Source organism: Pagrus major, chromosome 24 (assembly GCF_040436345.1).
Source record: "Pagrus major chromosome 24, Pma_NU_1.0".
Taxonomy (NCBI): domain Eukaryota; kingdom Metazoa; phylum Chordata; class Actinopteri; order Spariformes; family Sparidae; genus Pagrus; species Pagrus major.
In genome coordinates, this window is record NC_133238.1 from 19322343 (window position 1) to 19337109 (window position 14767).

The following is a 14767-nucleotide window of genomic DNA, read 5'->3' on the forward strand; positions in this document are numbered from 1 at the left end:
CATGGGTGAAAACATAACCTCCTTGGGGGTGTCTAGGATAAAATGATCGTAGTTGTCGAAGGTCAACTTCACTGTACAATTCGATGCAAGCAAAAATCCAGATCTAGCAGATTTAAATGTTTTATTTGATATTGGATTAGTCTTGGTGGAGGTATACACTCGTCTCAGTGCCATTCTAGTTTGTAACGCCCCCAAAGATGGGCCTTAAATATACACAAATCAACAATGAAATATACACAAAATGGCTGACAACACAATTTGCAATGTTATAATTACGATGAATCTCTTTGACAAGCACCGACATTTTGAGACGTTCACAGGTGGAATTTATAACATTAATGATGGCTGCATTCCATTTAGGTGAGGTAGTTAAAGGGCTACAGCAAATATAGACATACGCTCTACTTAGAGCCATATAGGGTTCTTCAGCTTGTCCCCATTGCCGAACCCTATTTCAGAGGTGTCTACTTAGAACCCAACATTAATGGTTTTACCTAGAACAAGCTGTGAAGATTCCACGTGGAACCTTTTATAAAAGAAGGTTCTACCAGGTGGAACCTTTTATAAAAGAAGGTTCTACCGGGTGGAACCTTTTATATAAGAATGTTCTACTGGGTGGAACCTTAATATAAGAATGTTCTACCTGGTGGAACCTTTTATATAAGAATGTTCTACCTGGTGGAACCTTTTATATAAGAATGTTCTACCTGGTGGAACCTTTTATATAAGGATGTTCTACCGGGTGGAACCTTTTATATAAGGATGTTCTACCTGGTGGAACCTTAATATAAGAATGTTCTACTGGGTGGAACCTTAATATAAGAATGTTCTACCGGGTGGAACCTTAATATAAGAATGTTCTACCGGGTGGAACCTTAATATAAGAATGTTCTACCTGGTGGAACCTTAATATAAGAATGTTCTACTGGGTGGAACCTTAATATAAGAATGTTCTACCGGGTGGAACCTTTTCTATGAGCCTAATGCACATTTTGTGACTGAAGGTGTAAAAAAAGTCTTTGTCTTACACAACAAAACAAAACAATATTAGTGACATTGTGTTACCAGGACAGTTAGGCCTACATCACCTGCTTTATTAATAGCCACATTTTTCTTTTTCTTTCAAAGGTCATGCCCGTTCTAGAGACACTAACTTGTACAATCAGATAAAAAAAAACAATCATTACGCACTTTAACACCACAACCCAGAAGTTATGTCAACAAAGAAAAAAACTTAGCATTTTGTATCCAGCATTGGTTCAGATTGGACTTCATCATCATCCGTCTCATCAGTATCACACTCTTTGGTGTGGTCTGCTGGTGATGGTGCCGGCTGTGATTTCACCTTCAACACGTCCCACCTCTCAGGAAGGATCCCCTTGTTAAACAGGACTGACGACACATATGAAAACATCACAATGGAGACCAGAGCAACCAGCATGCAGATGGTTTTGACAGGAGAGCGCTGGATGTAAACACCATCCTCCAAGGTGCAACCTGGGAATTGTAGGACGACGGGGAGGCCGAACAACGGCTCTCCACACAACAGTCTCATCACCACTGCGACAAAGTAGCCTGCGATCGCCCCGTAACCGTTAGACATCTCAATGAAGAGGACGCAGATCAGTTGTGGGAATAAAATGGTGTAGGACAAGTCTGAACCCAGGATCCAGAACACCAAGATGCTGTTGTCCAGGACGGTGAGAGAAGTCCCCACGACTCCTGCGACCACTATCGAGAGACGAATCACCCACTGCAGCTCTTTATCTGAAGCCTGGATGACAGAATATTATTTTAGATGCATGAAATGTTTGTATAAATTCCCCTCTTCCATCCCCCAAGTTCCTGATACCTGACTCCTGATGGTCTGGTAGATGTTGGTGGTGAAGATGGTGGTGGCAGACAAGAGGTAAGAGTCAGCGGAGGACATCACCGCGGCAGCGATCGCTCCGATGCCAAATGCGAAAATGATGGTTGGGGTTAAATGTTGCAGGATGATGGGCAACACCATGGCCGCCTCACCTCGCTCGTATGGAGAGGGGGAACCATATGAGGTGGAGTTCCAGTCTGAAATATTGGAGCAAAGGAGAATAAATACTGGGTTTACCAACCAACAACATGGCCACCCCGACTACCCTGACCACGACCAATTCCCAACAGGCGAACAGCCAAAATCACCTGTGGAAGCCGCGACAGCTCCGATCAACACGGATGGGATTCCAGCGACGATGACGACTCCTGACGCTACAAAACAGATGATTCTGGCTGTGGACGTGGAGCTGGAGGAGAGAGTCCTCTGATGGAAATCCTGAATTGCCAAATTGCCCACGCTCTAAAAAACAATATATGAAATATTACTGTAATTCCACAATACATTACTGGCTAATGATTGTACATTTTCAGTAGTATACTGTATTATTTTACAGCAACACAAATGAAAATCAGTAATATTTTGTGTTTCCTGTTAGTAGCACGTTAGCATGAATCAATATATTATACTGTTATTCATCTTACCATCACTAGAAAATTATCGATCCACCTCCCGACTTCATCAGACTCCAGCGTGCCGAGCCAGGGGGCCTGATGTGTGTGGTTGAAGGCCGTCTTGGTGATGTCGGTGTAAACATCGCTTGTCAGAACAAAAGGGACACACAGCCACTGTGAAGAGAGGAAACCACACAGCAGAATCAAAATAAAAGAAGGATGCTTTTAAAACACATCAACTTCAAGTTTCATTGTGCAACAAAAACTAACCAAGCTAAGAAGCACCAGCGATATCTGGATGACATCGGTGTACGCGACTGAATAGAGGCCTCCGAGACTGGTGTAGATGATCGCCACCGCGGCGGAGATGCAGACGCAGACGCTGAAGGGCAGATCCAAAACCACTCTCATGGTCGCTCCTGGATCACAGTCAAACATAAAGTACGACTGTGAAAGTGGACGAGGGGGTCAGAAATGTGTGGATTTGAGTGCACTTGCACATGCGTACCCAAAGAAATCAGTAATCCAGGAATCCAGATAACCTCGGTTACGACTGGAATAACTGCAAGAATCGCAGTCAGCGTTTTCCCGTACTTTCTCTGAAATGGATCCATCATGCTGATGTAATTGTTCTCCCGCATGGGCTTTGCAAAGAACAGTCCACCTGTCAGAAGTCAAAGTGTTAGTCGTGGCTAGACTAAAGACTAAAGACTAAAGACCTCCTCTCAGACCAAGCGACTTCTGAAATTTCAAAGATTCAGCTTTTTTGTCAAGTATTTCCACTCGTGGTGTCAGACTTTTTGAGCTAATATGTCTCGGGGGCTCTTGTCAGCAGATGTCACTGGAACATACCTTGCAAGCTGTAAGTTGCTGATCTGTCTGTGAGACAATGTCACAGTCCCACATTTCATAAATTCTCTTGAAAACAAACCACACCTGTGGGCAGCTTGTTGCCCAACCACACCTCATATATATATATCATATATGTATATGTATCATATACAGTATGTTGGCAAGCAAGCGTGGTGTTGACAGCTGTCTTAAAACTCTCCTGAGAGCCTTTTGTAGTTTTGTGAAAAGGTGCAATGGAAACTTACTGATACACATAACTGCTCTTGTTGTCTCTTGTGAGCCTTTACCACAAGTGAACTGAATGTTGCTTCATGGCAAAGACAACTGGGCATTGATTAATGTTTGGCATCAGTTTGCGCACAGCTTTTATTACATTCTTTGAAACACTCCTTTATCCAGTCCTAACTTGAAACATCTATTTATGTCAGATCTGTATCGAAGAGATACTTACCGATGATAAAAGAAATTGACATCTGCAGAGGAATAAGAGCCCAGGTCAGACCCCTGGTGGGGTCATAAACCGACTCTGCAATACCGATGATGAAGGCGCCTCCAACCCACGTAGCTAAAAAAAATAAATAAATACACACACATGGATGCATAATTATAGAAATCTGGGATTTGTGTTTGTGTTTGGGTTGACACACAATTGTTTCCCATCAAGCTTGTTGCACAGGACAATGAAGACAACTATGGATCATGCAGGTACATGAAAACAGAGAAAATAGAAAGGCCGCATGCAACTCACCTGTCATCGTGAAGACTCCCACCATCATGCTGACGCTCCGGTTAGCCAAAAAAGAAACCTCTACCTGTCCGTTCTGTGCGTTTTTCTCCATTTTCTTTGATTTCACAGACGCCCAGATGCCGATTCCCAACACAAGCAAGTAGAAGATGACCATCATCACCAGACCTGGTATATTGAGAGCCATTGTGGATGAAGACTGTAAGATGACACGTTGCTTCTCCGGCTGGCTCTTCTTATAGTGGGGCTTCCCTCGGTGTGTGTACAGGTTTCTACTTGTTAAGGCAGCTGAGCAGAGCTGACATACCGACACATCCAGGTGAAGATGAAAAAAAGATGCCGCCAGCGTTTGAATGAATGAATGCAAAGGAAGCTTCAGAGACATTGTTGGTATGTGTAAAGACCTAGCCATCTTTAAATGTTTATCCTGCACAGCTGATTTGCGTTGAAATGCGCTGAGACTATAATCACTGATAATTAATAAGCGGTGCGGCTGTGTGAGACGCCGCACAGTCAATTGTTTGGACTTAAAGTTTAATTTATGAATGATTACGCAATCGAATGTTTGATTATGTAAACGATTGATAATGAAAAGAGTGTTAAAATCCTTTGTTTAAAGTTAAAGTTGTCTATTTTATACATTTATAATCAATTTTGTCAATGGGTTTTGAGTTGTGGCAATTAACTACAATTTATTATGATTGTGTAGGCCCATGATTGGTGTAATTAGACCGAGTTTGAGAATGAATTTGTGTTAATCATTAATTGAATTTACTTGATTATTAATTAAAATTGTGATTATCATTCATGAAATGTGATTCACCAGACTAATTTAGTAACCTTGTGTATCTCTGTTTCTTTATAATTTGTGTTGAAGGTTATCAACCTGAACCTGAAAACTTAATAATAAATAATAAATGCAGAAAAGAAGATTTGAAAAAAGGAACTGAGTTGCTCACTGCGCCCTCTGTTGTGATCTAGGCCTCTTTTCAAGTTTGGGCAGATATTGTGGCAGAAGAAATCAGATAACCCTTCATTCTTTCGCTTTTTTCGTTTCAAAACCAAATTTAAAAAACGGAAAAACAAGTTTGTTTTGCTGTTCGTTACCTAGCATTCGTTACCTAGCAACCAGAAGATCATACACGTCATACAGCTGAAGTGCAGCCATTCTACTTGGAGAGTCTGCGATTTCAACTTTCCTGTTCACTTCCTGCGCCTCTGACTCCGCAAAAATCTCCCAGCATTCCCCGAATTTTCAGAATATCAAAATAACAAAACAATAAAAATCAAAAACTTAATTTTCACGTTATTCTGTTTTTGTTTTAAAACAGAATAACAGGCACAAAATGTGGTTTTGCGTTATTCTGTTTTTCCTGTTTTTTCGTTCTGGGTTTAAAAGAGAATAACGGAAGAACAAACTTGTTTTTCCGTTTTTTTAATTTGGTTTTGAAACGAAAAAACGAAAGAACGAAGGGTACACGGATTCAGAGACTGTAAAACTATGCATTATTTCTTTAAACTCAGAAACTATGATTTCAAACTGAATTCGTACTTATTTTTTTAATCAGAAATTATGAATTTAAACATTTAATTCTGACTTTAAACTCAATATTCTGACTTTTTGTCTCGGAAATTCTGACTTTAAATCCAGAAGTTATGACTTTAAACACTTTCTGATTCTGATCTCTGAATTCTTAGTTTAAAGTCAGAATTTTTAGTTTAAAGTCAAAGTTTAAAGTTACCTCTTCAATTAGTGTTTTGTTGTCTGGCTTTTTACTATAAGACTTATTGAAATTATTGTTTTCAGGTATTTAAAAGAATATTTCCACTTTCCAGTCACAGTTGGTTATAATAAAGGTTTTTTAAAAGATAATGATCTGGATGAATAAACCACTGTTTGCTTTTGGTGTCTTACAGGACTTAAGCAGCAAAGGTTAAAAAAAGTGATACTTCAACTGACGCTGAGAATGCACCTCAGGCACACAACATAAATGATGAAAGCTGAATATGGAAGAAGACAGTTTCAGGTTTCTACATGTGTACATAAACTGGTCTGTCGAGTTGAATTTGCTGTTTTTTTTCCCACACATGCCGTTCACTGACAAAAGTTAAGAACTTTTTCTTTCCAATTTAGAAACGTCACTGTTTTTATTGCAAGAACCAGAAATAAACAACCCCAGACACTTGACCACACTTTTTATCGGAAGTTATGACTTTAAACACTGAATGCTGACTTTCTTCACAGAAATTATGACTTTAAACTCAGAAAATGTGAATTTAAACATTTAATTCTGACTTTAAAGTCAAAATTCTGACTTTTTGTCTCAGAAATTTTGACTTAAAAACCAGAAGTTATGACTTTAAACATTGAATTCTGACTTTTTTGCTCAAAAAATATTAATTTTTCTCAGAAATTCTTAATTTAAACATGTAATTGTGACTTTAAACTCAGAATTCTGACTTTTTTCCTAAAAAAATATGAATTTAAACTCATAAATTGTGAATTTAAACATTTAATTCTGACTTTAAACTCAGAATTCTGACTTTTTTTCTCAAAAACTAAATTTAAACTTTTTTTTGTATCTGTGTTTGACGCTCAGACGTTCACAGAGCCCCATTAAAGTCAATGCCAAACCAGTATCATATTAAAAAACAACCAAAAACAAGCAAAAATGGCATAAATGAATTCAGCATGTTGTATCAAGCATTGGTGCAGAAACAAATCTGTCGTCTCTGGCGCCATCTGCTGTCAGTACCTCCTGTGATTTCACCTTCAACACGTCCCACCTCTCAGGAAGGATCCCCTTGTTAAACAGGACTGACGACACATATGAAAACATCACAATGGAGACCAGAGCAGCCAGCATGCAAATGGTTTTGACAGGAGAGCGCTGGATGTAAACACCATCCTCCAAGGTGCAACCTGGGAATTGTAGGACGACGGGGAGGCCGAACAACGGCTCTCCACACAACAGTCTCATCACCACTGCGACAAAGTAGCCTGCGATCGCCCCGTAACCGTTAGACATCCTAACGAAGAGGACGCAGATCAGTTGTGGGAATAAAATGGTGTAGGTCAAGTCTGAACCCAGGATCCAGAACACCAAGATGCCGCTGTCCAGGGAGGTGAGAGAAGTCCCCACAACTCCTGCGACCACTATCGAGAGACGAATCACCCACTGCAGCTCTTTATCTGAAGCCTGGATGACAGAATATTATTTTAGATGTATGAAATGTTTGTATAAATTCCCTCTTCCATCCCCCGAGTTCCTGATACCTGACTCCTGATGGTCTGGTAGATGTTGGTGGTGAAGATGGTGGTGGCAGACAAGAGGAAGGAGTCAGCGGAGGACATCACCGCGGCAGCGACAGCTCCGACGCCAAAAGCAGCAATATAGGTTGGGGTAAAATGTTGCAGAATGATGGGCAACACCATGGCCGCCTCACCTCGCTCGTATGGAGAGGGGGAACCATACGAGGTGGAGTTCCAGTCTGAAGCAAAAAAGAAGAAGAAGAAGTGTGCATTTACGACTCTGGCATGTTGAAGTTACCACGAAGCACGAAGCTCATAAATTTACCTGTGGAAGCTGCGACAGCTGCGATCAACACTGATGGGAGTCCAGCGATGATGACTCCACCTGCTGCTATGAAACAGATGATTCTGGCTGTGGAGGTGGAGCTGGAGGAGAGAGTCCTCTGATGGAAATCCTGAACCGCCATATTGCCCACAGTCTGGAAAACGGAAAATGTGGAACAAACCAAAATATTTTGGGTCGGAACAGGAAATAAGGAACGTGAATAAGACTTTCAACATTATCTCGTCGAGGAACTTCTGTGCCTGAGTCACATCAAGTGGTCAGATCATCTCTGACTGAACTCATGAAAAGTGTGAAATCTTTCATCTTACCATCACTAGAAAATTATCGATCCATCTCCCGACTTCATCAGACTCCAGCGTGCCGAGCCAGGGGGCCTGATGTGTGTGGTTGAAGGCCGTTTTCGTGATGTTGGTGTAGACATCGCTTGCAAAAACAAAAGGGACACACAGCCACTGTGAAGAGAGGAGTGTGATCTCATTAGTGCATTCATTGTGCTGAGAAATCACAGTGTCACAGTGTGAAACTCACCAGGCTAAGAAGGGTCAGTGACAGCTGGACGACATCAGTGTAGGCGACTGAATAGAGACCTCCGAGGACAGTGTAGATGATCGCCACCGCAGCGGAGATCCAGACGCAGATGCTGAAAGGCAGATCCAAGATGACATGCATGGTCGCTCCTGTAACAAACACATGGCACAAAAAATGAATAGTGAATTAAATGAGTGAGATGGTGAAGAAGTGCATTTGAGTGTGTTCGCATATTTGTACCCAAAGCAATCAGTAATCCAGGAATCCAGATGATTTCAGCCATGACTGGAACAACGGCAAGAGCCGCAGTCAGCGTTTTCCCGTACTTTCTCTGAAATGGATCCATCATGCTGATGTAATTGTTCTCCCTCATTGGTTTTGCAAAGAACAGTCCACCTTTATTAAAAAAAAAGTGAGAAAGAAAACATTTTCTGAGTGAAGACGAAGCCAGAACAGGCTGTTCCCTGGCCTTTTACTCTGTTTGAATTTGAAATTAGATACATTTCTACTCCAGAGAAAAATATATTTTCTGTTCTGACAGAAGAATCTCTGAGGGTTTATTTGCATACAAGAAGAAGCTCAATTAGTTTGACAAGCAAAGCAGGCTGCAAATCCTGCAACACTGACTAAAATATGGGGGGCTGCATGCAAATGACTGCCAGAAAGAGGGGAGGATTATTGCTTTACAACGACAATATTTTTCCAAATGTTGTCAAAGATCTCCTTAAACTTCTCACATAGAAATCAAGTGTTCTTATTAAAGCCTCCTGGGATTCATACCCAGCGAAGTCTTACCGATAATGAAGGAAATAGAGACCTGCAGAGGAACGAGAGCCCAGACCAGACCTTTGGTGGGATCGTACACCGACTCTGCAACACCGATGATAAAGGTGCCTCCGACCCAAGTAGCTGCAGCAGGAAATAAACATACAGAGATGGAATAATTACTTCGAAATGTTCTACAAAGGAAACCTACAGAAACCCCGAGGGGCATTTTTTTTCTTCTGTTGATCCATTTTCTATGTCTGGTCTAATTTGTTTTCTCTCCTGTGTTTATGATTTCAGAACTGGTGGAATGACACAGTTTTGCCAGGATAATCTTTCTTAAGTTCCTTAATGTTTTTTCATCTGTGAAAACACATGGATTTATTTTTCCAGGGAAAAAAGAGTTTTATGTGTGAAAAATAATTTCAGGAGTAAAAAAAAATTAAAGAGAAAAACATTTTTCATGTGTCAAAAACAAAAAGATTTTCACTTTGTTTCACATATTGATACAAATAAAATCTCCTGACAGATATGTTTTTTTCTTCTGAAAATTTTTTTTCTTCTTCTGAAATTAAAGTTTTTTCTTCTAAAATAAAGCTTTTTCTTCTGAAATAAAGGTTTTTTCTCCATTTTTTCAGGTTTCAATCATGAAAAACGTAAAAAGCCTCCTCAACAAAAGATTTTCACTTCACTTCACATATTGAAACAAAGAAATTCTCCTTCTCTCCTTCTTGAATGTATGTGTTGGACTTCAAAAATCCTTGAACCTCAATTTCCGAAGAAACCGCAAGGGGAAAATATGAAAATTTTAATTTTGAATTAGACCATTTTTTTGTTTTTGTGAAATGATAAAAAAGGAAAGAAGCATTTCCGAAGTTTTCCGAAATTTTCTGAAGATTTCTGAGGATTCCTGAAGTTTTCCGAAGTTTTCCAAAGAACTCCTGAAAAACCGGAGAATTCCAAAGAATTTCCTCACAAACCGTGGGGGAAAATATGAAGATTTTTTTTTTTTATTCAAGTTTTTTTTGTTTTTTGTGAAGTGAAACCAAAGGAAAAAGAAGAATTTCTGACTTCAGAAGTCCTTGAATCTCATAATAAGGATCAAACCCACAATCTCCAAAACTCTAAGCAATCCTCAGTTGCATAGGTAGCTCAGTGAGATAAGCAATTGTGTTGAGATTGGATATGTGAGTTCAAGTCCCTCCAGCAAATCAAATTTTATTGGTTGGCCCTCAAGTTGAAACTAATGTGGTGGTAATTATTCAAGAATAAACCAAGAATAAAGAGTAAAAAGCTTGAAAAATGACAAGGTCTTTGTCTCTTTCTCATTGGCTCAAGGCGTAAGAGGATTAAAAAGGTTTAAAAGGTTGAAGCTTCAATTCTCTGATATCTGTCACATTTTTAAACTTTCATTGTGGATAAGGATGCACATAGCAGGAATATCGCAACGAGATGAACATCACATGTGGTTGATATCTGAGGTCCAAGATTCAAATCCAGGCTCACCTTACTGGAAATTTCAAGTTTTCTCTTCAGTAATGTGAACAGGTAATATAACAATGAACCAGCACAGTTAAGGCTTCGAGTGTAGCTCTCAAAGATATGATGCTGGTGCATGATGAGTGTTCCGATGAATCTTTCAATGAAACCTTTCTGCTGTTACTACTAAAATTTAAAGAAAACACTATACTTCTTGTCTGAACACATAGCTCAACAAGTAAGCACCCAGCTTGGTAGATTTAGAATTTGTGTGTTCAAGACCAGCTTGTGTCTGCTCTCATTTCCATGTTTTAAAGCAAAAAAAAAGAATTTCTGACTTCAGAACTGCTTGAATCTCATAAGGATCAAACCCACAATCTCCAAAGCTCTAGGCAATGCTCTTACAAGCTGAGCTACTTGTTCATTTGGTGTTTCCTGTTTCTCAGAGGTTTTCACTGTTTCCTTCAGTAATCTGACCTTCAAAATACTCTAAGCCTCCACAAGGCTTGAACTGGCATGAACTTCTGACCAGCCTGCTAACACACTGAGCTAGTTGAACTTGCTTCATCACAATGTAATTTGAGGTTTTCTCTCCCATGAAGATCTGCTTCACAGCCCTCTATCCACCAGGATCGTTTCTGATGCTCGAGGTCCTGACAAGAGGCAGGACTCAAACAAAGTCCTCTTCACTTCTTCTTCTTGTCTTCTTCTTGACTTTATGTGTTGGACGTCAAAAGTCCTTGAACCTAAATTTCCAAAAAGACCTCGGGGGGAAATATGAAGATTTTATTTTTGAATTCAGACATTTTTTTGTTTTTTGTGAAGTGAAAAAGGATTATTTCGGAATATTTCCAAAGTTTCCCGAAGATTTCAGAATTTTTCCGAAGATTTCCAAAAGATTCCCGAAGATTCCCGAAAGATTCTGAAGTTTTCCGAAGGGTTCGAAGTTTTCCGAAGAATTTCCGAACATTTCCGAAATTTTCCGGGGATTCCCTAACAATTTCCGAACAATTTCCGAAGAATTTCCGAAGAATTTCTGAAAAACCTAAGAATTTCAAAGAATTTCCTCAGAAACCGTGGGGGGAAAATATGAAGTTTTTTTTTTTTTTTTTTAATTCAGACAATTTTTTTTGTTTTTTGTGAAGTGAAACCAAAGGAAAAAAATTCTTTCTGACTTCAGAAGTCTTTGACTCTCATAAGGATCAAACCCACAATCTCCAAAGCTCTAAGCAATCCTCATACAAGCTGAGCTACTTGTTCATGTAGTCTTTCCTGTTTCTCAGAGGTTTTCACTGTTTCCTTCAGTAACCTGACCTTCAAAATTCTCTAAGCCTCCACAAGGATTGAACCAGCATCCTCAGAACTTCTGATCAGCCTGCTAAGACACTGAGCTATTTGATCTGACTTAACTCCAGTGTAATTCTTACATTTTTGACTTTTACATTTGGAAAACCGACTTCAATCTCAAAACTTTGAGCGAGGAATCGAACACATCCTAAAAATCTACAAGTAGAGCTCTAACAGCTACTTGATCAAGGACTCCTCCAAATGTTTCTTCACATGAAATGCTTTTTTCATGCATGAAATGGAGTAAAATTTCCGAAGCTTTAAAATTCTGAAGCTTTAAAAATGACAAGGTCTTTGTCTCTTTCTCATTGGCTCAAGGCACGAGGACTCTTCCAATGTTAAAAGGTTGAAGCTTCAATCCTTTGATATCTGTCACATTTTTAAACTTTCATTGTGGATAAGTATGCATAAGAGAAGGGTTGACACATCAGCAGGAATATCTCAACAAGATGAACATCAGATGTGGTTGATATCTGAAGTCCAAGATTAGAATCCAGGCTCACCTTACTGAAAATTAAAGTCCTCTTAAAAAGTCTTTGAACTTCAATTTCCGAAGAAACCGCAGGGGAAAAATGTAAAGATTTTTTTTTTAAATTCAGACAATTTTTTTCTGTTTTTTTTTAAGTGAAACCAAAGGCAAAAAGGAAAATTCCGAAAATTTCCGAAAATGTCCGTATATTTCCGAAAATTTCCGTAGATTTCCGAACATTTCCGTAGATTTCCGAACATTTCCGTAGATTTCCGAAAATTTCCGTAGATTTCCGAAAATATTAAAAATTTTTCTAATTTTTCGAAGAATTTTAAGAATTTCCAAAGAAACCGTGGGGGAAAAATATGAAGATTTTTTAAAAAATTCAGATAACTTTTTTTTTTTGTGAAAAAAAAGTGAAACAGCAGGAAAAAGAAGCATTTCCAAAAATTCCGAAGATTTCCGAAAATTTCTGAAGGACCCTGTAAATTCCAAATTTATCGAAAATTTCCGACGAGTTTCCGAAGAATTTTCAAAAAATTCCGAAGAATTTCCGAGGGAAAAAATATGAAGATTGCATTGCATAGGTAGCTCATTGAAAAAAGCAATTTGGTTGAGATTGAAATTATGACTTCAAATCCCCTTATTGTTTATCTCTAAAAAAAAAGGTTTTTTGAGGGACAAGAAAGAAAAAAACTTTTTCTCAGAAGAAAAAAAAACTTTTCAGAAGAATTTCTTTGTTTCGATATGTGAAACAAAGTGAAAATCTTTTGTTGAGGAGGCTTTTTATGTTTTTCATGATTGAAACGAAGAAAAAACCCTTTTTTCAGGAGAAAAAACAGTTTGTTCATGAGAAGAAACTTTTGTTCATGAGAAGAAACTTTTGTTCAGGAGAAAAAACAGTTTTCTTCAGTAGAATTTTTTTTTTTTCAGAAGAAAAAACATTTCATTCAGGTGAATTTCTTTGTTTCAATATGCGAAACAAAGTGAAAATCTTTTGTTGAGGAGGCTTTTTACGTTTTTCATGATTGAAACCTGAAAAAACGGAGAAAAGAAAAAGAAAAAAACCTTTATTCCAGAAGAAAAAACTCTTTTTTTCAGAACAAAAAACATTTTTTTTCAGAACAAGGCTTCACCGACCCCCTTCAGGATGAGCTCCTTACCTAAGTTCCTTTATGTTAATTTCCACGGCACAATATACCATATACAAAACATGAATACATCACAAGACAGAACTTACAAACATAAGATTTCACTTTACATAAAATATAATGTTGTATCTATATTGTTAAGTTTTCAGGCGACATTTGAGAATTCCCCTTACAAAGCGCAGAGCCAAGATATTAAAAGTTTTGTTTACTGTTATTAACAATGTTCACCAAAAACACCACATTTAGTGGTTAAGAGTGGGCAAAGTAAGTAAAAAACTTCCTCGCAGCAATTTCATTACATATATTTTGTCCAATGTAAACTCACCTGTCATTGTAAATGCACCCAGTACCAAGCTGACCCTCCGGTTAGCCAATAAAGAAGCTTCAATGCGACTACCGTGCACATTTCTCTCCATCTTCTTAGCTTTCACAGACGCCCAGATGCCGATTCCAAACACCAACAAGTAGAAGGCGACCATCATTATCAGACCTGGTATACTGAGAGCCATTGTGGATCACACTGACTCTGCGCTTTCCAAACATTAACTAACTCCACAGCCTGAGTGAGCGCCTGCCTTTTAGCTTCCTGTGTACTTGGCTGCCGGACAAATGAATGTAAATCAGTGACAAATTCCACCAAATTCCCCTTCACCCAAACTATTACGCAAAGTGACTTGTGCTTGCTGTCATTTTAAAGTCAAATGAAATGAAAAATGGGAACGTATTTCATTAAAGTCGAGTCGGGCCGCAGGTTGTGAGGATGCATGTGGGTTCAATCCTCAGGTGAGCTTGTGAATTTTGACATCCAAGACCAAGAGGAAGGTAAAAACCTCAGAGAAACAGTGTCCAAGGTTATTAGGACGCTACCTTAGAGAGTTTAAAGGACCTGGGTTCAATTCCAGCTCTTATCTGTGAAATTTGAAGTCCAAATCCAAGAACATGTACAGAAGTGTCCCTCATCAAATACCTTCAGAAGATTAGAGATCTGCTTGGAGTTTTTTCAGATATAGGTTTGATTTTCAGGACACTTTGTCAATTTTTAAGTCCAACAAAAAGAGTAAGGGTAGAAATATCTGAGAAACACTTTGCATTTTCAGCTGATCAAATAGCTCACAGTGTTACAACTCAGCTCTTAAGTTTTCAAGGATCTGGGTTCAATCCCCACAAAAGTCTTTAGTTTTTGACAAGGTTGCCCAAAAGAAAAAGTGAAAAGCTTGAAGAAACAGAGTGGAAGAACCTCAGCATTTTAGACGACTGATCAGAAGTTCTGAGGATGTCGACTCAATGAACTTTGAAGGCCGGATCTCCAAAGGTAATAAAAACTTCTGAGAGTCAGTCTTCATTGTTC

The 14767-nt window shown here is 38.9% G+C and overlaps 2 protein-coding genes across 2 annotated transcripts; both read right to left on the bottom strand.

Annotated features, from left to right (window-relative positions):
* Positions 1–1234: 1234 nt before the first annotated feature.
* LOC140991944 (high-affinity choline transporter 1-like) lies at positions 1235–4268 on the bottom strand. Its single transcript, XM_073462117.1, has 8 exons — positions 4085–4268; positions 3788–3901; positions 2993–3148; positions 2755–2903; positions 2515–2658; positions 2179–2332; positions 1853–2067; positions 1235–1774 (listed from the first exon to the last, which is right to left on the bottom strand). The coding sequence occupies exons 1-8, from the start codon at positions 4266–4268 to the stop codon at positions 1235–1237; spliced, it is 1656 nt and encodes a 551-aa protein (XP_073318218.1).
* A 2500-nt stretch (positions 4269–6768) lies between these two features.
* On the bottom strand, positions 6769–13928 carry LOC140991945 (high affinity choline transporter 1-like). The gene is made up of 8 exons (XM_073462118.1): positions 13745–13928; positions 9004–9117; positions 8449–8604; positions 8209–8357; positions 7989–8132; positions 7660–7813; positions 7359–7573; positions 6769–7281 (listed from the first exon to the last, which is right to left on the bottom strand). The coding sequence occupies exons 1-8, from the start codon at positions 13926–13928 to the stop codon at positions 6769–6771; spliced, it is 1629 nt and encodes a 542-aa protein (XP_073318219.1).
* Between the last annotated feature and the right edge of the window lie 839 nt (positions 13929–14767).